The sequence below is a fragment of the Cyrtonyx montezumae genome, unplaced genomic scaffold, assembly GCF_038088225.1.
Source record: "Cyrtonyx montezumae isolate F1298 unplaced genomic scaffold, pur_monq_1.0 scaffold_17, whole genome shotgun sequence".
NCBI lineage: Eukaryota > Metazoa > Chordata > Aves > Galliformes > Odontophoridae > Cyrtonyx > Cyrtonyx montezumae.
In genome coordinates this window covers 14,757,217-14,780,982 of record NW_027071903.1, presented here as the reverse complement: position 1 = coordinate 14,780,982, position 23,766 = coordinate 14,757,217, and the positions used below count along the sequence as shown (strand labels likewise).

Sequence of the window (23,766 nt, the reverse complement as noted above, 5' to 3'; positions counted from 1 at the left end):
AGCCAGCAAGCCACAAGAGCAGAACCAGGGGCACAGAGCTGCTTCCTCTGTCCTGCAGCACCCTGCTGCACAGCCCAAAGAAAGCAGCCAGCGAGCACACACGTTAATCCATTATTATTTATTAGCTGTACAGCAGTATATTCTCCTTCCCAGCTTTCAAACCCCATTACATATTTTATAACAGTATTTTTTTTTTAATTTTCCATGTTGGCTTCCTAAAATAATGAAAAATATCACACAGTACAGCTAAGTACAAAAATGCATCAACCTAGAGTCTGATAGCTAAACTGATAGCTCTCTTAAAAGCGATACATAGAAGAAAAATTTTGTTTGAAATCAGCAAGACTGAGGCTCTATAAAAAGCTTACGTATTTTTACCATGTGACAGTTTCATATACAGGCATCATTTGTATTTCACATTATTCCTTTTGTCTTTATTAGAGATCCAAAATGGTGTAATTACTGACCTGTTAAAATCTCCCGGCCCAGGTTTGGTTTTTTTTTTGAGGGCTGCAGTGACCCACTTAAAAAAATAAACATTAAAAAAAAAAATCACCACTTCTGTCTTAACCAAGGATTCATCAACACAAAATACAGCTACGAGAGAGCAAAGGAAACGTAGTGGTGAGGTTCTGACTCAAAGAGGAGGTTCAGGACAGTGCTGGGTGTGCTCCCAAAGCAGCCTGCACCCGTGGGGCTCTGCAACAGCCCCGGGTGCACCTGTCCTCTATGGGACCAGTTATCATCAGCCTTCCCAACATTCACACTATTGATCCTCTTATCTCTTAGTCCAAAAGGAATTAGAACACCAGGTTTGTTTGTTTTTTGAGTTGTTGTTTGTTTGTTTTAAATCTGAGCTGTGTTTTCGCATACCTCTTAATTAATGGAAAAAGATTAAAATGTAAAAAACAAAACAAAACAAAAAGTTATTTACAAGCTTGACCATTACAGAAATGCTTTGCAGAAAGCAAAGCGTATTAAGGACAGAAACCAGTTGGAGCATGCCAAAACTACTGTGTGCAGCCGACTTGGAGAACCAGAGCTAGTCAGTGGGGGAAAGCAAAAAACATTTAAAAAGTCTAGAACCCTCCCAAGTCTGCATTTACAGTTAAAAACACTACTGAGAGAAGGAGGCTCGAGGACTCTGGGAACTGGAAGGGCACAGTCCGGAGTGGTTTACCACATACTCTAGTCAAGGCTTCCACTTCTGTAGAATAAAACTCGTTGCACGTAAAGCTGGCCGTGCCAGGACCCTGCTCACAATGCAGCTCAGAACAAAACTAACCAAGCACCTCAAGGGAAACCCTCATGGACTCCGAAGCATTTCCTAATAACGTTCCATGATCCTGTAATGCTAACATAAAACAGCAAAGTTCTAGTTAAATCACATTCTAACATCATTTCTGAAGTTTTATTTCCCAGTATGTTTGGTAAAATGGTCTAAAATGATGCATTTCCCAAAGCCAAGAAAAAAGGTAAGAGGAAAAATAGATTTGAGCCGCTTAAACACAGCCCAGGCCAGTTCAGTCACCCGGCGTGCTCCTCCTCCATCACCGGTCCATCATGCTGAGAATCATCTCAGGAGTGAGGTCTCCATTTGGAGCTTCCACTACAGCAGGCTGAGCTTCCTCCTCTTCCTCTACTGTTTCTGCATCAGGTTCTTTCTTTACTTCAACTATAATGTTTTCGATTTCACCAGTGTTCTGGTCTTCAACCTGAATGATTGCTGCAGCTGGACGGGCAGGAAACAAAGGGGGAAGAGAGAAAAACAACAGGATTTTAACGGGTTGCAGAGCTGCTCTCACCAGATGACTTCTTGCACGTACTTCAGTCTCACACATACTGCACTGCAAAAGGTGAGGGGCTCAGCGGTAGCACTGGTACCAGGCGGATGGTTGGGCTGGGTGATCTCAGAGGTCCTCTCTCCAACCTTGTGATTCATAGGTCCTGATTTCTTTTCTTAAGGAGAGAACTCTACTGAGCTGAAGCTACACCTGCGTGCTCAGAAACACAACCCTGCAGCACGCAGTAAAGAACACTGCAGTGATTGTACAGTTATGTCAGCAGCAAGTGTAAAGCAGCTGACAAAGAAACGAGCAGTCTGTACATCTGTGAGCTGGAATAATGCTGCAGGAAAAACATCCTCTCCTTTTTTACACAGTCTGGAGCAACTATGCTTCCTCGTGAGCAGAAAATACTCACAGCTCACTTCCAATGGTGCAGCCTTGGCAAAGTACGGACAAGTGTTAATTATTACTGTTTTCTTACAGGAGCAGCTCTCCTGTCAGAATGGTCCCAATCAAAGAACAAGAACAGTTTAAGCAGTGCAACAACAAGCTTCATTCAGGCAGTGACTTACGCTGGGATTGCTTTGTTTGGGTGGCAGCTTTGCCTGGTGGTCTTCCTCTCCTCTTCTTGCTGGGAGGTGGTGCAGGAGCCTCTGGCTCAACCTCTGGTTCAGCCTCAATTTCTACTGCTGTCTCCTCCTCATCTTCGTTATCATCCAAATCTGGTTCAGCGTTTTCCTCTACAAGAAGCATCAGAACAAGTCAGCCTTCAGTTCAGACATTCTGAAATACCCACCTACAGAAGAACCACCAAATCCTCAGCCATAAGGAGTCAAGTTGGAACAAAATACAAACTTTCTGTGCCAAGGAGCTGGTGGCGTGGATGTCAGTCTGTCACCTCACCTTAGAGGCAAGGAATTGCCGTTTAGTCAAGTTTCTTTTTTCTTTCTACCTTAGGCTATCCAATAAGAGCTCAGAGAGACAAGAGCAGGAGGTGAGCCCACATAACAGGCTGCTGGGCTCATCAGGAACCATCAGACCCCCAAAGTCCCACCTGGATACATTTTACTTCAGCTGGCAGCAGTAACTGCAGTGTCTCTGACACATTCTAGAATTGAAGGGTGATTGAACAGCAAGTCTCCCAGCCCTCAAGAAACAACAGTGCCATACCTATCTTTTTTTGTTGTCGTTAAGTGGGTAGGAAACCAGGACTGCAGCTCCCTAGGTGGAACTTGTGTTCAAGAATTCAAAATCTGAAGTTGAACATGTCAGAACCACACAAAACTGGGGGGCTCTTAAGCACCAGAGGTGAACACAGTTCTGCACGTCACACGTTCCAGTGCCACCAACAAACAGCAACGTACCAACCAGTGTCCCCCAGAACCTCTTCCTGCAGCAGGAGAGCCCACTGCAGTGTATTTAAGGCCCACCTGTCTCTGCACCTGATTGTGTTTCGGAACTGATTTGGATCCAACAGGCCTCACAGCAAGCTGCACCTTCTTACAGCTTTTACACTGTTAACTGAGCTAATCACCACAAACCTCACACCTCCAAATACTCCCTGAAGTCACCATGCTTAGCACCATCGACGTGCTCAGGACGCCCTGAGTGTGACCGAGGTGATTCATCACAAGGGCCTGTTTTCTCACAGCTTTGCTCACCTTATTCTAGAAAATGTGGAAGCTGCAGGAACTCACGAAGCTGCAGATCAAGAGGTAAGAATGCTGAATGCTAGAATTCTCAGCAGTGAACACAGTGAGAACCTCTTTCTTACTGCTGTTCAGCTCACGCTGGTGAACTGCTTCTCCATCAGATGACTCCTGAGGAAGTCAGCCCAAACTTGGCCACTCATCTGAGGCTGAAGGAGCTGTGTCAGCTGGAGACAGTCTGAGCCAGCCAGCTCATCAGCTCACCTAATGAGCGTGATTCAGGACCAGCTTCCCCAGAAACCAGTCTGAAACCCACACCATATCAACTAAGTGAGTCCACTAGAAGCCAACCAACCAGATGTTAAAAGCAGATGCTGCAGAATCCCTCGTTTGCAATTAGTTTCTACCAAGATGGTTATTTTACTCTGTCCCCTACATCCCGCCATGTTTTACGTGAGCTATTAGTCACCGCTGCTACACACTGTTCCCAAATATCTGCACGAACATGAGTTTAAGAAACTCCTCACTATTAGAGTTTCTGCTGTCAGGGTTTACACAACCACCAGTTTGACCATACTTGTCCAGCTTCCTGTAAAACCTGTTAGTCACTTAAGATTTCCAGATACACATTCTCTAACCTACATCCCTTCCTTAATTACATAAAGGGCTTCAGACAAAAGACTACTCTGCAATACTACTTTAGCAGAACCACCTTCGACCTGGTTAGTCTTCAGGCTCCACCTGGATTTTCTTGCTGAAGATACGATCGTTTTTCCTCCAGCAGGAGGACAGGCCACGAGCTCTTCCTTCCCCAAGTATACCTCAGTGAAGGCAAGCAGTTTAGCTGCAGAAACTTTCTGCCTCTCTGTTCTAGAAAAGCTTATAGGCAGCAGCCAATCTATTCTGAATGGCACCTAACTGATCTTACAGCACTTGACTTGGGAAGCCAGGTGCCCCTCCACAGCCATCTTCCCAGCACCAGTGTATGTGCAAAAAGTTGGTGTTTTCCACCTGATATCAGCTCCCTGGACCCTTTAATGGGTTCAGCAGGTCTTTCACAACAGCCCATGAATTGCCAGCACTCTCTCTATCGCTCTCTTGGATGTTCCCATCCTTTCCCAACAGAAGCAGCCCAGCCTTTCAACACTGGGGCTGCTGTTTGGACACTTGTGCACTGCTCCTTACCACTATCAGAGGAATCTTCTTTCTTAGAGCGCATCTTCCTCTTTCGGCCACGTTTGCCCTTCTTTGTCTCTCCTCCATTCTCTCCTTCCCCACCATCTAGGCCAGAACAGTTATCAGCATGTCTGGCCATTGTGTTCTACACCATGGAAGAAGGGAAAAAGAACAAAAAAAACCCAAAGCAATGGATTGGAATCAAGATCAAGCACTCTGGCCCTGTATTTATAACACATTTCTGATAAATAACTTCTTGTATTTTTTCATTTTGTGTGTGTTTGTGCTTTCTTAACAAAGGAAGATTAATTAGTGAAAATGCAGGCATTTATTTCAGTAACTTCTATGAACGGAGTTGAATTTTCACACTGCTTTTGATGTCAGCACTAATGCATAACAGTATTAGCTGTGAACTGTACCAGGTGTCCTCTCAGAAAGGAACAAATGCTCCATTTAAAATGCCAGCACCGTCCCCCTGCCTCAACCACCCCCTTGTTACTGGGGAAGCATGCCATTCTTCCTGCTCCCCCCTCCCCACCAGCCTTCATTCCACTACAAAACAATGTCAATTCAGAACAGTGCATCCCCTTACCCTGCGAGTGAATGTTTTACCACACTTGGAACAGACAAAGGCAGCAGGGACAAAGTTGGGATCGTGGTATCGTTTGAAGTGCATATCGAGGAGCTGCTTCTGACGGAAGGTTTTATCACAATGGCTACAGGCATAAGGCTTTTCTCCAGTGTGAGTCCGTTTATGCATGACCATGTGCCGCTCCTGAGGGACAGGTGAGACACAGGAAGCAACCTGAGAACTCAGGCAGACACAAGAAGAGCCCAAAACTTTGTCTAAGAGCAGATGATTCTGCAGGAATGGGTGTGCATCTTGACTGACAGCACATTCAGTCCTAGCTACTCCCATTCCATATGGACTCTTAGCAGCTCTTTATCAGCAATACATCAGCACTGTGACCTAACCCTTCAGAGGGGGCTCCCTGTGGGTGAGCACCACACCAAGAGACAAAAGCCACTGAACTTTCCCCCACCCGCTCCCTTCAGAAGAAAGGAAGAGCTAATTTGATCCAGACAGCCAGACCAACCAGCTAAGATTGCCACCAGAGCTGATGCTCACGAGAGGTGCCAGCAGCACAGCTCACCTGTCTGCATGCATAGTCACACTGGTCGCACTTGAAGCGCTTCTCGTTCTTGTGAGACTTCTGGTGCTGTATGAGGGCATAGCGCTCGTGAAACACAGCATCGCAGTAGCGACACTTCTTGCCCTGCTCGATGTAGGAATGCTGCTTTCGCAAATGAACACCTAGGAGCAAAGCATCACACAGGCTTTCATCACCACGGCTTTCCAAGCATGGGGGAGAGCAGCCCACAGACCCCTCAGCACATCCAGTTCTCCCACGGGGCTCTACGTTTACTAGTTGGTAGTGATCTGTTGGCACAGAGCACTGCCAAGTGAGAAAGGATGTGATGTTATGTCACATAATTTAAGTTAAAAAAGCTATATGCATAAAAGCAGCACCTTAAATGGATTTTTCAAACTATCTATGCTAGCCCCAAAACACAGCAGACAACAGGGACACCAGGTCTGCTTCTGTCAGCATACCTCCACAAGGACTCTCTTGGAGGAAGGCACATGATTTCTTTTTGTTAGCAATGCTTATGCAACACATAAAGATTATAGAAGTAAAACACAACACTTCAGACTACTCTACTCTGAATTGCCTGAATTCAGCCAGAAGCCAGGTAATAACATTCAGAAACAGGATTGCCTGCAGGATTAGAAGTCAGAGTGACAGGGCTAGAAGGCAATAGGGATACCAGCAGATAATCCTCAACAGAGGTTTTAGTCATGCCTTCAAAACACTCAAACTAAGAGCACACCACAGCTGCACTACGCAGCCTGTTGTAGACTAAAGCGTTATTAGAAGACAAACTCTTCATAGCTAACATCAGTTTTTGTTCTGTGTAAATCAGTCCTCGTTTGCTCTGGTAGACATCTGACATCAGTAGGCTGCCACCCCTCATTGTACCACTTGACATTCATTTTAATTGGAAGGCAGCCTGTCTTTCCATTACGTGGTTGGTATTTTGCTTACAGACCGAACGTTCTGCCAAATGGTGGCTTCTTCCTCCTCAGCTGCTCTGGGCTGACATTATTTTTCACCTTCTTGTACATCAGAGAGCTTGCCTGCTGGAATCACTGGGTACTGCTCACTAGATAACACTCTCTACTGCAAGGACTTGGGGCTTTTGTGGCAATTCTGTCTCTCCTATTCTGTCTGTAGCACACAGCTCCACTTCCTGGAAAATGAAAGTATTTGTTCACATTCAAGCCCACCAGCCAGGTGAAGATGCATGGTTGAAATGTAACGGCCTCCAGTACGCAGCAGGTCAAGTCAACTGACCTTCAGTCTCTCAGACCTAGCCCATATGCAATTGTAATGCTAGACTAAATTCAATACATGCCTCACGTCTAAGGGGTTTTTTCAGTTCCCACCTATGGGTCTGAAAATAGCAACTTGCCTCGTGTGCTTGGAAAGCATCCTACACTTTCAAATAATTAACAGAACATCTCAGCCTGCAGCAATCGCAGGAAGCTAGGAGTTTATTACAAGCCCCACATCTAAGCCTGTGCCTCATTTTGTAGTTACCAGAACTGTTAGGTTAAAAAGCAGACAGCAGTTGGGTCAAACGAACTCTAACCCTGGGAAAAGGTTTCTGTAGCATTTTCAGGTACGCACCCAAGTCGCTCTTTCTCGCTATAACAGTATCACAGTGAGGACAGTGAAATTTGGCCACATTCTCCGTGTGCTTCTGCAGAATGTGCATCTTCATGGTACCACTTTGAGTGAAGCGAGCATGGCAGATGTAACATTCATATGGCTTCTCTCCTAAAGTAGCAGGAGGAAAAGAAATAGCACAAGTACTTTTACTGAAATAAAATCCAACCAAGAAGCCCCAAGCTCCCAGGAACTTGCAAGAGACAGAAGGTAGAAACGCAGGAACTCTACAGAAACAGCTCAGTGTCTCTAGAAGTTCTCATTCTTTCTACAAAGAAACTCAAGTCTGCCCTTTAAGCAAAAAGTTTATTAATATCCTTACTTGGAGAAAGTACAGGGAAGATCTACCTGCAGCTTGCCAGAAGACAGCAAGTCTTCCTAATAAAGGAAGACATTTCTTCCCTGCTTACCACAAGTGGCTGCATTTTACCACCTCACAGTGAAACTGGAATCCCCCAAGCTCACTTCTCAGGGTACTGATCCCCATTCTGTATGTACATAGCACTGCTCACAAACGATGGTGTATATTTTTCAGCTACATACTGTCACAAAGGTTTTACATGAAATAAAAATGATCTGTTTTGCCAATTCAGAGCTTCAGCATATATCATGCAGCTTAAGCACCAAAACACAGAAACCACTAAAACAAAAAAACCACGTCAGCAATACCAGAGTGGGTCCTCATGTGCCTCTTCAGTTTGTAAGTATCCCTGCTGGCATAGCTGCACAAGCTGCACTGGAACGGACGCTCCCCAGTGTGAGAACGAATGTGGCGTTTCAATTTGCTAACCTGAAAGAGCAAGACTGAAGTCAGCACACGTGAGCAGGTCTGACTCCCAAAAGCACAAGCAGTCACTCAAGGATTTAAGGTAACTGACTTCCGTTTTATTTTTCCCACTACAGCAAACACATTTCAATTCCATCCTCCTGCTGCACGTAACCTCTCCCTCCTGCTGAACTTCACCTAGTCTTGCTTGATGCTATTCCCAAATTCAGTGTTGCCCCATTTAGGGCCTCATTCTCACCTCACTGACATCAATTTGAGGACATGCCAGAATGTGAAGCTAGCCTGCACAGACACAAGAAAGTGTTCTGGGAGAGCAAGCACCTAAGCAACTTTGGAGGTGGGGACAACAGGTAGCACAGTGACCTCCATGCCATTTGTTTTTCCCCCAGACAGTGCTTTCCTGGGTTCTCTCCAGTTACTTTGAGAGAGATGATCAGCTTGCTAAAAACAATTCTAGATCTACAATCAAAAAGGTGAACGTTTCTTTGCTCTCCTGCTCCTACTTAGAAGGTGCAAACCAACTCATTTTCTGCTCAAGGATGAGTATTCTGTGTAATTGAGAACTGCTGTCTATAGAAGGGAGCACAGGCTCACATAAAGACAAATCTGGTCTTAATTTATACTATGAATATCACTGCAACACAGTTTATTTGACATTCAAACCCCAGCACTGCCATCACAGTACAGAGATAAAGACTGACCCCCTACTCAACATTACCCACTGACCTTCTTCTACTGCACAGTGTATTTTTTTAAATCATGTCACTGATCTTGCTCAATTCTCTTCTCCCTACCATGCTGTATAATCTCTGCTACAATATAAAGGCTGTCCTGAAGCGTAAGTGACAGTCCTGCACAGGACAGAGCACACTAGCAAAGTTTCATTTGCTGGAGAAGATTAGATAATCATCTGATATAAGCAAAGGGTCATTGATTTTGGCAGCAGACACCCTACGGTGAGCATGTAACGTGTCAAATGCACAGCCCTAGAACTGCAATGCACCTCCTGTCTAAAGGCATGTCCTGCGTAGGAGAGGGCTGCCTCCTTCAGCACAGGGCGTGCTACACTTCCTTTCATCTCCTCACAGACAGATTTACTTAGAGAAAGAGCAGCACAGCAACAAGTAGCCACCATACCTCCACACTGGCATAGTCACACATGGAACATTTGAACGGTTTCTCGTGGGTGTGTTTGTAGCGGCGATGCCGAACCAACTCCCCGCTGGTCACAAAGGCCATGTCGCAGTCTGGGCACTTGTGAGGGCGAGTACCTGACCATGGGCAGCAAAAAGGGAAGGTGGCATTCAGGTGGGGTGACAGGAGAAAATACGGCAGCATTTCCTGATTGCTTTTCATTTTTAAAGCAAATTAACAACACTGCTTTCATGCGATGAAAGACTAGAGCGCTGAATGGTACAGCCTGACTTCTGTGTAACTGTTGGACTGAGGATCTTCTCAGGGGCTGAACATCCCTTCCACAAGGGAGCAAACTCCCTTAGTCTCACACTGCTCGGTAATTCACAAACCCGACTGCTCAGCTAGACATGATGTAGGCATGGGTATGCAGAGAGAATGGGGGACATGGACCATGCTTTCTGTTTTTCTACTCTCTGGCACAAGTGACAGAAGATTATTTAGTACACTAGAATTTAAGTAAGAGCAATAGAAACGTGCTACAGACCCTAGCACTAAGTTACACTGATGTAGTTCATAACCTGTTTCTTCCTCTCTCTCCCTTCTGCTTTCAGTTCCCTTTCAGCTCCAGCTTCCTTCTTCACCTTACTTTTCTGCAAGCAACGGCCATACAAAGCTTAGAATACAACTATCAGCATCCAACACAGCTGGATTTTCTTTCTCCTTTTCTTCTCCAAAGGTTAAGCTACTTCCAGGCCAAGCCCAGAGCTGTTTCTAAAAATCTATGTAGGATGGATGAGGTTTGCACCTGACCTGGTCGAGAACACCTGCATTTGTGTGAGAAACAGACAGCAGCATTACAGAGACTTTTCTTTAGCTTGTTCCATAAAACCAGAAAGATCACCTTGCTTTTGCTCTAAAGGCAGAGCAAATCCCACACAAACAATGCAGGCAAAAGCAGGAATACCTGTGTGAGTGTTGAGGTGGTTCCTCAGTAACGTGACTGTCCGGAAAGCCCTGCCACAGAGATGGCACTTGTGTGGTCTTTCATCAGTGTGGCTTTTCATGTGGCGGTCCAAGTTGGAGCGACGTGGACAAGTGTAACTGCACAGTTCACACTGGAATGTCTTCTTTACACCTAGCCACGAAGGAAATCATCTTTACTCAACAGTACTGCAGCCTACTGCATAACACAGTAACAGGTCAGCAGGGGAAAGGAAACACTGTGGAGGTTTAGTTAACGTGAGGAACGATCTCGTACCATTACATCCAATCCTACATCCTTAGGAACACAGGCATTGACTAGTTTGGCTTGAATTTTCCATTCGTATGCCAGCACTCAATGTTCCTACTCCACTCTGAAAAGGGCTCCTTAATTTACAGGTTTAAATTTCCAGAGAGGAAAGCACACACTGCTGTACTCTGCACCATTTACCCTATGCAGCACTTTGTTAAAAAAGAAAAGTCACAAAGCTAATTGCACTGTTGGTTCCTGATGCAAAATGAGTACGCAAACACTTAAATATGTATTAGAGCAGAAACTAGAATCTTTTCAACTGTAGTTACATGGGAACACTGATGTCACAGCATCACACAGAACTCTTCACAGTCTGTGTCCAAAAGCAGAGCTGAGTGCTATTAACTGAGGCAACAAGGGACACGGAGAACATCTGCTTCACTCCTGCTTGCACCTACTCAGGCAATACAACTGTGTCACAAGGTTCCTCCCCCTCCCCTCAAACAAAAGCATTTTCCAAAGGCACTCACAGCTTACCTTTCTTCTTAATTTTTGTTGGTTTAGGTGGCTTCATGTTGCCCACCACCTTTTCTGCATTGACCTCAGACAATAAGCCCTCCTGCTGCTCCTCCTCGAAGTCATACACAGAGACATCCACGTCTTTGCCCTCCTCGGTGTAGCGAAGCTTACTCTTTTTGTTCTTCTTTGTTTTTTTGGCTGGTGGCTGATAGTCTGGATCTTTTTGCCAATTGGGATCTTCCTGTGGCTGAAGCTCCCCTTGTTCCAGTGTCTCCACCTCGCCGTTAGCACCCACCTTCACGACCTGGAAGCCTTCTGGTAAAGGCAGGGTGTGACAGATCATGGGCTCTCCCTCCTGCAGGCCTCCTTTGGAAACCTCGTTCTCATAAGCTCCCTGAAGTTCCTCCACAGACGTGGTGGCAACAGGTACAGTCACTGGAACGGGTACTTGGACCAGCTGAAGCTCACCAAGGTTTATAGGCTGCTCTTCCATGTTCACAACCTGAAGCGTTATGATCTGTGTGTCATCCACCGTAGCCTCCGTTTCCTGAGGCACGGCACCTTCCATTACTTCAGTCTTCATTTGGAGAAGAGTTGGATCCAGCTGCTCCATCATCACCATCTGCACGCCGCTGTTGACATCCTGCACCACCTCCCCCCCGTCTGCCTGGCTCGGTGCTATGTGGCAAGCCTCGTCCTCCTGCCCTCCCTCGCGGCGCCTCTGATACGTTTTTCGCTCTTTCCCCTTAATAAAAGTTTCAGATTCCTCCACAATTGCTTCAACTGCTTCACCTTCCATTTCACCTCCCTGCTGTAAAAAAAACAAAACACAAAGTTGAGTGTTGGGCATCATCCAGCATCTTCCAGCAGCCACACAAACCCCTCTGAGAGGCAAGTGGCCTCACTGAGGCGCTGCAGTGATCCAGCAGACAAACTGAGACCTGAAAGGGTTCATCCCTCCCCAGCATCCTGACACCAGAAACCAAGGCAAGCACACGATGCTGTCTGCAGTGAGTCAGCCTCACTGCTTATTTGGGAGGCAAGGAGAAGTATTAAGTGAGATACGTAGCCTCAGTTCTTAAGAACTGCAACTCCCACAGGCAAGATCTAGCACAATTTTACTCCCTACTGAGCTTCTTTAGGATGTCACTTTTAGATTGGTAGTATCAGAGACTCTGTCTCTGGCCATACATGTTAAAGGCACCAAAGTAATGTACTCTTACAGGCAAAGAGACAACATGAAGTAATAAGTTTGAGAACTGCAAAGGCTCCTCAGAAGGAAAAAGGACAAAGAATGATGATGTCTGCTCTCAAGCTTAGAAATCACGCCAAATACATTCTTACTGGCTTCCTGCGTGCTTAGGTTTCCCTGAACCCGTGTGCTAATGAAGTAAAAAGGATCCAGGCAGCCAGGCCTGCTTCCTGCGAGCAGCGTGGGGCTCCCTTCCTGCTCCATCCTTGGCTGGGAGCACAGTGCCCTCCTCAGGCAGGATGAGCGCAGCACGCCCAGCTCTGCCTTCACTTCAGTGTGAGGGAGCAGAGCTCCCAAAACAATGCTGTTCCCACTGGAAACACCCACATCCTCGTGGTCTCGCTGCTCTTCTTGCTTATCGGGGCAGCAGTGGTCTCCAGGGGGCACCAGCCACCCACAAATGCCACCATATGACCTCGTGCCTCCGCACAGGGATGCTGCTTCTCCTTCCTCACCGCCCATCAGCGTTCATCCCACATAGGCACAAAGCCGTGGCACACGAGATGATGTGAGTGCTGAGTGCCAGGCAGCAGCCACGGGAACCTTGCTCCTCACCCTCTGCTAAGGGTGAAGCCATCAGAGCAAACAGTCTTTCAATGAACTCAAGGGTTTGTAGAGAGGAGAAATCTTCCCAGGTATCGCCTCTTCCACCTTCCCAAAGGAAGGGAAGACAGAGCTAAGCAAAAGAATGGGATAAACTGGGTGGGAGGTAACAGAAGATGAGGGGAAAATGGCAGGAGCCCATGTGCAGAGCTGACAGCCCCATCTGACAGAACAAAGCAGAGGTCAGCAGCTCTGACACCGGCACAGCCAGCTCCCAGCAGTCCAGCTGGGGCTCTCCTAAGGCTCTCTTTAACTGTACAAGTTGGCAACAAACCTGTGAAGGCTCCTAGGAGTGAGCCAACACGCCAAGCCCTGCGTGTGCTCCCAGGCACTGTGCAGCAGGAGCTCCGTGGGTGGGAGGGGGCAGCACACCAAGATGTCCCTGAGTCCCCAAAAAGCAACTTACCAGCATCCAAAGATGTCAGCGTGCTGCTTATAGTGTCAGGAAGGTTAGCACGGGCTACTCTAGCACTGCTTATATCTTAAGACACTCAAGCTGACCAACATTTACTGCTTTTACACTACTGCCCATTTTTACTTTGCACACTGCTGCCATAAGACAAAGCTTCCTGGGTTTATCAACAGAAAAACACAGGCAGCAAATCCAAAAGAGGAGCTCAGTGCACGTGCTGCCTCCTCACAAAGCCTCACGCTCTCTATTTCTGCATATGCCAATTCTCATTCTCCACAGTGTGGCACTACAACCCAAGAAACCCTTGCACGACGAGGAAAGTGGCACAAAGAACACCTATGCCAAATTACCATCTAGAGGAAACCACCTCTGCTGCCATTAACAAGATTCTAAACTTGCACAACTGTTTCACAGCCGCCTCAAGGAGGAAAACACCATGCTGCTGCTGAAGAGCTGCTCTCACCTCTTCCTCAGCCATTCCCTTCCCTCGCACTGACAGCACAACTCACTCACCTGCAGAACGAGCACAATCCAGAACTCACCCAGCTGAACACTGAGAGAGGAAGAAATGGTTCATTACGTTAGGACACACTCAATTCTTGATGCAATCCCCCACACAAACGCTTGGGCAGACACTGAGGTCAGTTCAGAGCCAGCACCACTTGGAGCAGTGGGAACCTTGCCTCTCTGAAGCCAGGTGGCTGCACTGAGCTGTGGCCCTCTGCTCTGCACCATCCTACTATCCACTGAGCGAGCTCAAGAGTGAAACTGCTTCCTCTCGAGCACCCTCTGGGTCACAGCCAGTTTGTGGCTGCCTTCCTCTCTCAGATCAACAGCATTCAACTGTGATCAAAAGCACACGCTGCTTCACGCAGCTAGCTGCTCTGAACGCTCTCTAGGCCCCAGGAGATGGGGATGCAAAGCGAGGAGAACTTTGGGCTGCCACCACCACCTGCTTGTCAGTGAGCAGCACACACCACTGATGGACAACAGCCTGCCAAGTCCAGTGCCACAAAAGGGAAAGCCCAACTCTGCAGGCAGATCCTGAGAGGTTAATGCTTTTCATCAACAAGTGCTCGTGCTCGTTTTGCCCTTCACACGTCGATTCAGGCTTTCATTCAGGATGCTAACAAACTGCAAAAAGCAAATCCAGGTGTTTTTTTTTAAACCAACTTGAGCAGAGCAGGATAATTCAGCCATCCATGTCTGCATGACATCAGAACAGCAAGCCCAGGTACTGCTGCACTTGGAGGAGACCAGTGCAACGAGTTTCATGGCAGACTTCACAATCAAGTACAAGTGGTTGGATTTTGTTTTCCTCCAAGGCTTTATCTAGATGAAGTACCACCCAGGACCAAGCTTTTGGGCACCAGCTCTTGCTTGCTTTCATCTCTGCACAAACACTGAGTAGTGATGCCCTACCTGGACTAGGGAATTTGGGTTTCAAATCACAGAGGGCGTTGCTCATCCCTGGGATGTTAGCACAGTTCCTGCCCCACAAACAACAGCTCTGCATGCTGTAACTGTTAATCACCTCACAAATTACAGCCTGATGCATCAAGGAAAGCCGAGGTTGGTGCCAGCTGGATTCATGTGAGGCTGACAGCTGGAAAGGTGTAGTTTACACCTTACAGCAGAGACAGGAAATTCCAGGAGTTCTGGAAACACCTATGGGAGGAGGGCGGTGGACAAGGCAAGTGCCCGTGGCTCAATTCAGTCATCCTTACTCTTGAATCACAGATCTCAGGAAAGTTAATCTGAGTTACTGAGTGTTGGAACAGATGTTAACAGCAGCAAACCCACATTAACCCCAGGCAACGGCCCTCACCATGAAGTTTAATCCATCAAAACACTCTCAAAGACCAAGCCCTAGGGACGGTGCCACAATCAGATTTCAAAGCAGATGAAAATTCCACAGAGGCACTCAACTTTGGAGGAGAAAACAAAAGTAAAATGAAAAAAAAAAACCAAAACAAAAGTAAAGGCTCATTTTGTGAGCACTTGGGCCAAAGCCATCCCTGCCCTTACGACTGCCCACTCACAGCACCTCAACTACTCCTTGTGCATGTGCAAGGATGTCCAAGACTGCAGCTAGGTGGTCAGGAAACGAGGTCAGAACTCACCCAGCCAAAAAGACACTTTTATTTCCATGCAGACCAGGCCTCTGGTGTGACCCAACACTGGCAAACCCAAAGAGAAGCACAGCAAGAGGGATTCCTCCTGCACAAGGCTACCTGTAAGGGTTCAGGAAGCCAGGGCCTCAGCACAGACTGCACAGCACACTCTGAAATCCCTTAATTCCCGTTTCTGTCCTTGATGCTTCTGCCTGGCCTGATTTGGTCTCTTTGTGCTGGCTATGCTTCGTGCAGCTCCATGTCAGAACGCTCTCTGGAACAGAACAAATGAGTAGGAATAGCACAGCTACACAGAAGAGGAAGGGGGGAGGTGATGGGAGTGGGGGGGAAGCACTATCCGAACGTTTACTGCTTTTTAAACATGAAATGTGTAGTCCCCTACCACTGAGAACAGTGCTGGTAACTGCTTGAGGAATCCCTCACTTTTCCAACAAGCCTTAAACAAAACCCACAGAGTACTTACATCAGCTTTCATGCTTTTATCAAGAAGACTGACCTTGTCTACACACTCTTCTCTCTACCTCCTCACACTTCAACATTTCAAGTCCTTACAACCAAAAACTCTGTTGATCTAGTGTCAAGCTAAGAGTGCAGTGTGACATTTCAGAGCTGGTCATGCCCGCTTCAGATGTCCATGTTGTCCAGTGCTGCGGAATACCAAAGGAATACCAAAGGAAAACACAAAAATCATGCACTTGGAGTAAATTACACCATGTATAACCCATGACACAGTCAATGCAGCAAGTGACACTATTAATAAAGGAACAGAGCCAGCTTTAACACACTTCTAACCTCATCGCTCTGCACAAGAACAGCCTCAGCCAGCTGGAGAGCTGTGAAGCTGCAGCATCCTCATCAGCTGAGAGCTTAAAATGCTCACTTTTACCCAACTAAAATACCTACAAGCCAGCACATCACTCTTTATCAGTAATCCTGCTCAGACCGTGGTGTGCATACATGCTAGCATCCCTGGAAACAGTAAGCAACCCCAGCAAGCATTCTAAAACCAGGCATGTGCCACTGCTCTGTGCCAAGCAGTGCTAAGTTTCACAATGGCTCTGTGCCCTTTGAATTTCACTACTTTTTCTTCCCCTGGCTCTCCTGTATTTTATTTAGCACAAAGCACTCAGCTCTGGTTTCTGGCTGCAGTTTTCCTTGACAAGTCTATTTTTAATTGTTTATCAGTTTCAAAGACCACTGCTGATAAGCTTGGGAGAGCTGTGAACGTTTGGTGACAGCAAGCTTCCAAAGTAAGTATTCAAAACTGATTCTCCTTGTAGTCAACAGCCAATAAAAATCCCATCAGCTGGAGACACTGACAGAGAAGAGGATGCTCGGAGAGGCCGTGGGGAGCCCGAGTGCTCAGTGCACAGCACAATGCATCCTCACCAGGGCTGAGAGCTCAGGCACAGCAGCAGGGATATAAAAGAGTTTCTGCCAACAGTGGAACTTTTGTTCCTGACCTGCAGCACCCGTAAAGATGGGTATTCCCTAAAGCTTACCAATTTCTAAGTCAACATTAAAGAAACAGAAGAGAGAAGCACTGCAAGAGGCAGCGCCCTTCTTCTCCTTCCAACAGACACACTCTCCTCAAGGAAAGAGGCTGATCCACTCCACGGCGATGTCAGTGGGCAGAAAAGCCACTCCTGCACTTGTTTACTGGAAAAGCAACCAGCTGGCATGAAACGCCTTGCACGGATTTACCTTCCCAGCAGATCTTTGGCAGGTAGGTAAGGTATGATAAGCTTGAAGGAGAACAGGATGAGCTGGAAACGTCACTGCTCCACAGGGCTGTTTTTGAGCTCCCTTAGCCCTGCAGAGGAGCACCAGACAGTCTGGGGGCAGGACACACCGTGTGCATGCCAACCCACATGTGGGGAGGCAAAGGAGAGCTCCTACTGCTGCCTTAACAGGAGGGCAGGGAGACAGAGCCACACGCCTGGAGGTCAAACACTGGAACAGGCTGCTCAGAGATACGGAAGACTTTATCTTTCAAATTCTGAAAATATTTGCTAGATACAACCCTAAACAGCTTCGTTTCATTTGATAGCCAGCCCTGCACTGAGCCAGGGCCTGGACCTCAAGTGATCCCTTCCAACCCCAAACTGTTCTGCCATTTTCCACCACGAGAATATATAAGATTAAGGATGAACAAATCTAAACTTCAGACATACTGAGATCCTTTTCACGCACGCATCCATGAACCACACTGCTCTGAGGATGGACCTGTTGGTCTCAGCACTGTCTTCCATGCACACTCCAGGGGACCTGTTCAAGATCTCCAACACCAAGCAGTTGTTAGTAAGCTTTTAGCATGGAGAAGCTGTGCTGCTCTGGGCAATCTGCTAGTGACCTGCACTTTCTGAGGGGTGAATACACTCCCAGTTTCAATTTAAGAAAACAACAGCCACTGCTGAGCAGAAAGGAGTCCATTTACATGGAAGCTGGGCAAGAACCAAGTAACCAGCGTGTACCTTTTGCACATCCAATATCAGCATAAGAATCAATCAATCTCTACTTAAAGATGAGAAATTGTCCACTAGTCTGTTCTCCCAGAGCTCAAGCAGGAAACAGTGCACAGGGAGAGCAACCAGAGCTAGTCCTGCCTGCAGCTGTACCTCAGCCCCATCAGGAGCCTAGGGTTAGGGACCTGCCTCAGGACCTGCAGATGACTTTCAGCCCCACTGTCTCCACAGCCTCCAGCAAAATCTCCATTAGCTGGTGTGTATTTCCTCTCTTTCTTTCTTTCTTTCTCCTGTGAACTGCAGGCTCACCAGAGGACTCGCTGTGCCCACCTAAAAAGCTGGCCTTGCTTCAGTGCTAGGAAGCACACTGTGGAATAGCTATCACTGCACACAGACTGCAATCCTGAAACAAAACAAAACAACCAGCAAACCACAAAACTGAAAACCGCCTGCACTCTTGAATTACCCTGCAAACAGCCAGGAGAAACTCAAACTGCCAAACTCCAGCTTCACAAGTACTGCAACGACCAGCCAGAAGACCACATGGGTTATTTTCAAGTTTGCTCTGCAGCTGAGATGATTCAAGCTAACTTTTGTCCATTCCCATCTTTTTCATGTGTGTAAGACAGGGAAAGCACTTTTAGATGACAGCCAGAGGTGCTCAGCCTGCTGTCAGTTTCTCTGCCACAGCATCACCTTGGAAATCCACATGTAAGCTGTACCCAAAGCACAGCTTGCCACTGCACTCTAGGACAGCATTTGTCTCAATACAGATTCACTGTGTTCCCGTGCTCCCAGGCGTGCAGTCTGACACACACTTGGGAGTGCTGCAGCTCTGCCTTGCAACCATGACCACTGCCTCATCACTGTCTGCTATGCCACCAATCACTAATTCTGCACAGCTCCTGCATCCCCACACTGCACTGCAGCGCTCGGTACCACGCTCTCCCACTCCAGCTCCTTTTAGTACCAACACATCAGCAGTTTCCTGCAATTTCTTTGCTCCTCCAAAGTGCTTCATTCGTACAGTGCACCTTCCACTGCTACAGCCAGGGATGCTCCGATGATCCAAGACAAGCATCTCTTCCCCATCCCAATGTACTTCTGAAATCCCCATGGTGTTTCAAAGAGAAGCTTTCAGAACTGCGAGCTATTCCTAAATACCTCCGGGGGAAATAAGCACAGCTATGACTTCCCAATTAAGGTAAGGTAACTCGGTGCAATTACGTAACAGATGTTACTTCTCCTCTAGCTCACAGAGCTGCTTCACCTGCTGACATCTCCGAGGCACACAAGCTTCTTATCTCCACACATTAATACAGACAAAGGTATGTTTCATGCTGTGCTCTGGCTTCCATTTTGTTAGAACTTGACACGTTCAACAATGTCAACACAAATCTTCAGATTCTGGGAAGAAAAGAAGGGAGGTGAAATGAGATTTGCAGCGTTAACTGAACTTGCTCCACAGCCTCTTCGTGCAGCCTTTACGCTCGAGTGGCTTTAGAAAGTTCAGGGGTTTGTTTCTGCAGCAGAGCACAAGGACAGCTCAGTGACAAAACAGCACAGATCTAGGCAGCCTACCAGGGTGCAAGGACAGCACCCATCAGCTCAGTGCAGCAGCCCCTGCCTGCGCTCCCAAGGCAGCAGACGTACCCTAAAGGAACAAAACCTCAAAGGGTCCTTACGGTGCATAAAAATCAGACCTTTACGTAAAGCTGAACACAGCCAAGTCGCAGCATTATCTGCACACTCATCTGCAGGGACAGCTGAAGAACAGCTCTTCAGCTCTTCTGTTCTAGCACACGTCTCCTGAGTGATGCATGTTAATGGCACGCTCCTTGAGAACAGCCTCTGTGCTATTCCTGTACTTCCACTCGTTAACAACCACATGGAAAGGCATTCAGATTGCACTGCTCCCAAAGCTTTACAGCAGAGCACCATTTCTGTTGTATCAGACATCAGGACTGCACTGCTCAGTGTACCTGAACATTAACACGCGCTGAGAAACACAACTCCCCACCCACCTTGTGTCTACTCCACTCTCCTTTTCAAGGTTATTTTTGTTAACCAAAAAAAACACTGCCATCACTCAGCCCAGCAGCTATTTAGTTTACTTATTAAGCACGGCTAGAATAAGCACACACCATGTAATTGCTGAAGGGTGACAGATCACTGGAGAGGAGCAGCAGAACAGCACTGTAACTGAAGCTCAAGCTTCCTTCAGTACAAACAGAAAGCAACACCTCGAGTTACAGTCTGTATAGGAAGGATTCTGAGATTCAGCACAAAAAAATGAGGACAAAAGCCCCATAAGAACTGTGTTCTGAACCATTTATACAAGCAGAAAAGCCCAAGCTGTGCTTTCTTCCAGCTCCACAGCAGAAGCCAGCTGCTCAGCAGTGGCTGCTCCTCGTGGTAATGGTTTACAGAGCACACAGCAATCCCAGTGCTCTGCTGCTCTCTTAAGCATTCAAACCCTGCTAGGTAAGAGAAGCAAAAGTAGCCACAAGGCAGAATCACAGTTACTATGCAAAGCTTTGGGGAATATAATCAAAAGGTCAGGAGAAAGCAGCCCTGAACCTCTCTGCTCGGCCTGATGGGGGGCTGCTGGCTACACTGCTGCCAGCTCCAAGCTCAGGAAACACCTCCCCTTGTAGCCACAGACAGTAGCACAAAAGGAATTGGCTTTTCCTTCCTCTGTACGACAGGACAGGGCTGACTCCTCTACTCCTCGTGACACCCCATGTTCCTTCGCACAGCAACAGTAACTCTGGTCTTGTTCTCTCCCTGCCTAAGTTTCAAGTTATGGCTTTGTGTGCTTTTGGTTTCTTTCCTCAGAAATAACCAGCGTACAGAAGACAGGCAGAGCAGAGCTGGAAGAGCTGACCACAGCTTGCTGCTACGAGCAAGGATGAATCCAACCCCAAAACAACACAGGTCAGCTGCTGGCCTTTTTACTCACAAGTATCAGGCAGCTGCTGACCTGCACCCACAAAGCCTGCTAGCAACACACACTTCAGTTCACAGCCAAGACACAGCCTGCCTGCGCCAGGAGCAGTGCCTGGATTAGCTCTTCCCTCGCTGCCGGCGTGGGCAGGAGCTGCAGCAGGCTCAGCACTACAGTGACAGCTCAGCAAACTCCCTGAGCTGTGTTAGTTGAGCTGCAGGGCCACAGGGAAGCAGAGCAAGTGCCAATTCCACACCTTTCACTCTGACATTGCACTTCAACAATATCCTGCAAGGAGTCTCACGAGCGTTAAGGAAATCATTCTGAGCAGCCTTCCTATAAATACAGAAGGCACGAAGACTGAATCAGAATCGTTAAGGTTGGAAAGGACTTCCAAGATCACCAAGCCCAACCCAATCCATTCCCACTGACCACATCCCCACGGGTAGTGGAGCCCTGCAGGGACAGGGACTGCTCACCTCCCTGGGCAGCTGTGCCATAGCCTCACTGCTCTGAGAGTAATTTTACCCTAATAGCCAACCTGCACTGGTCCCACTGCACCTGCCTAGGACAGCAAGAGAGCACAGAGACCGTCTGAAGACTGAGTTTAGAGTTTCACAGTTTGGAGGTGCCACCGTGACATCAACCCCTGCCCAAAGTCACCTCTGGATGCACAGCAGGGCCCTGCAACACAGGACCACAGCCCTCAAAAGACTTGCAGAACAGAGCCCGAAGAGAAAAGCAAAATGGAAGTAAGAACATCAATTGTCCCATGGAATAAAAAGAAAGCACTGCTTGGATTACACACTCAGGGCCTTCTTCAGTCTTCACGATCTCTCCTGCACTAATGCAGAAGGTGAGATGGGGCTGAAGGGGCAACCAGGGCTCAGAGACACCCAAAAGACAGCCACCAGTTCAACAAGCTCCGCACGAGCGAACAGTGGGATCTGAGAACACATTTACACGCTTCCTGCACTTGAAACAAATCTCAGAGCAGTACACAGAGCATTTCAGGCGCTGTTAACAACACCTCTAGGGTTCGTCAGCAACCAGAAGCAGGCAGGGAGAAAAAGACCGGGTGAAAAATAGGAAGCCAGCAACAGGAAAGCGGGTGCGCTCTCAGCAGCTGCACTGGGGAGCTACCAACAAAACGCTGCCTGAATAAAGGAACCCATAGAAACTGCGAGCATCTCAAGGAGCGTGAGGTTGACGCAGGGCACAGAGCCGGGTGCGATGTCTGCACAATGAGAAGCGGCGACCTCCAAACCTCGGGGAGGGGGGGAGGAAATGGGGTTGAGAAGGAGGGTGAAACGAAGGGGAGGGGGGGGGGGGGGTGTCGTCTTTTCGCAGCGCGTTGTCCAGCTCGGAGCTGAGGCCTGGAAGAGAGGGGGAGGGGGGGGAAGGCGGGAGGGCGAGAGCGGGCGCCCCCCAGCCGTGCCAGGGCCGGCGCTGCATGGCGCTGCTCAGCCTGCCTTGCAGAGGGAGCTCGAGTCCCCGCTCTGCGCCTCGCAGCGCCTCTCCCTCCGCAGCGCACACGGCGGCGGAGCAGCGAGGTGGCGGCAGGCGGGCTGCGGGCCGGGCCGGGCACCGAGAGCCGCCGCAACAGCAGCGCTCCGCCGAGCCAACCCCCACGAGGAGGGAGAACGGAGAGAGCCCCGCGGAGGTGGGAGATGAAGAAAAGGGGGGGGGGGGGGGGAGGGAGCGGCAGAATGGCGGGGAGCGGGCCGGGAGCGGAGCGGCGGGGCGGGGAGGAGGAAGGGAAAGGGAAGGAGAAGGGGGGGAGGGGGGGGGGAGGGCGGCGGTTCGCGTGGCGGGGAGGGGGCGGCCGCCGAGCCCCGGTGGGGCGGCGGGGAGACAAAGGGAGGAAAATGGAGGCGGGCGGGAGGGCCGGGCGGGCCGCGGCCTCAGCGCCGCGCTGTGGGGAACGGCGGTGGCGGCAGCGGGCAGGCGCGGGCCGCGCTGGGGACGATAGAGGGAGACAAAGCCCCCTGCTTCCCCGGCGGCGGCCGCTGCGGGGCCCCAGCCGGCGCGGAGCCCCATCGTGACACCTAGAGGCCGGAGAAAGCGACTGCAAACCCCCCGCTCGCCGCTTACCTGCGCCCGCGCCCCGCCGGGCTCGCTCCCGGCGCCGAGGCCCCGCCGCACGCCGCCCCGCAGCCGCCCCGGGCTCCGCGGAGCCGCCGCTCCCCTCGCGCCCCGCCGCGGCCGCCGCTAGCGCCCGGCACCAGCTCGCGGTTTAATCGCTCCACAGTCGCTTCGGACACAAAATGGCGGCGGGCGGGGCGGAGTGCGCCTGCGCGAGCGCGGCTGCCGCGGACCGCCGGCCGGAGCGGGGAGGGGAGGGGGAGGGGGGGAGGGGACGGCGCGCGCGGGGAAGCGGGCGCGCGCGGGGCATGCCGGGAGGGCGGGGCGGGGCGGGGGAAGGGGGGGGGGGGGTTGCGCGGGGCGCGCGCCAACTTCAAACGCGGGGATGGGGCGGCGGCGGCGGCGTCACTTCGCTGCGTGCGTGCGTGCGTGCGTCAGTCACGTGGTGGGGAGGTGCCGCGCTGGGGGAGGCTGTGCCCCGCCCGGCCCTGACGGGAGCGGGGCGGTCCGCGCTCGGCCCGGAGTTTGGGGTCAGATCCGTGTCGGGGATGTGGCTCTGATTCTTCAGCCTCATCCATAGGAGGAACAAAGCAGTGACAAGCTGCTGCAGCAGACTGACAGTTACGGGAGGTGACAGGCTGCAGCCCCTTGCCATAACATCTGCGGGTCCAAATGGCTCGAGGTATTCCAAGGATCTATTGAGATAGCGACGTATCTTTCACACGTGGGCACAGATCCTGCTTTCTCCTGGCCTTTTCTTGGCGGAGATGTCTGAAACCATCTAGC

General features: G+C 49.3%; 2 protein-coding genes across 3 annotated transcripts in view; one reads left to right on the top strand and one right to left on the bottom strand.

The window, feature by feature from the left end:
• The window catches only part of LOC136047157 (C-signal-like), a 96,947-nt gene that overhangs the window by 32,323 nt on the left and 40,858 nt on the right, over nt 1-23,766 (top strand). The gene's annotated exons all lie outside the window — the stretch shown is intronic.
• Nucleotides 844-23,159, bottom strand: CTCF (CCCTC-binding factor). 2 transcript variants are annotated; one of them, XM_065733413.1, is made up of 11 exons: nt 22,990-23,159; nt 11,100-11,892; nt 10,293-10,463; nt 9,329-9,462; nt 8,074-8,194; nt 7,366-7,515; nt 5,767-5,927; nt 5,205-5,387; nt 4,622-4,757; nt 2,360-2,527; nt 844-1,732 (listed from the first exon to the last, which is right to left on the bottom strand). In XM_065733413.1, the coding sequence occupies exons 2-11, from the start codon at nt 11,878-11,880 to the stop codon at nt 1,551-1,553; spliced, it is 2,187 nt and encodes a 728-aa protein (XP_065589485.1). In that variant the 5' UTR covers nt 11,881-11,892; nt 22,990-23,159; the 3' UTR covers nt 844-1,550. The 2 variants fall into 2 exon arrangements, with proteins under 2 accessions (XP_065589485.1, XP_065589486.1); XM_065733414.1 differs by lacking the exon at nt 22,990-23,159 and adding an exon at nt 13,862-13,921.

What these genes read in the sequence shown, in the direction of transcription:
- CTCF (XM_065733413.1), bottom strand. Translation starts at nt 11,880, where the DNA reads ATGGAAGGTGAAGCAGTTGAAGCAATTGTGGAGGAATCTGAAACTTTT. An exon ending in GTGACTATGCCAGTGTGGAG is followed by an intron (nt 8,195 to 9,328) that starts GTATGGTGGCTA and finishes TTGCTCTTTCAG; the next exon opens with GTTAGCAAATTGAAACGCCA. An exon ending in AGCGAGAAAGAGCGACTTGG is followed by an intron (nt 5,928 to 7,365) that starts GTGCGTACCTGA and finishes CTTTGCTCCTAG; the next exon opens with GTGTTCATTTGCGAAAGCAG.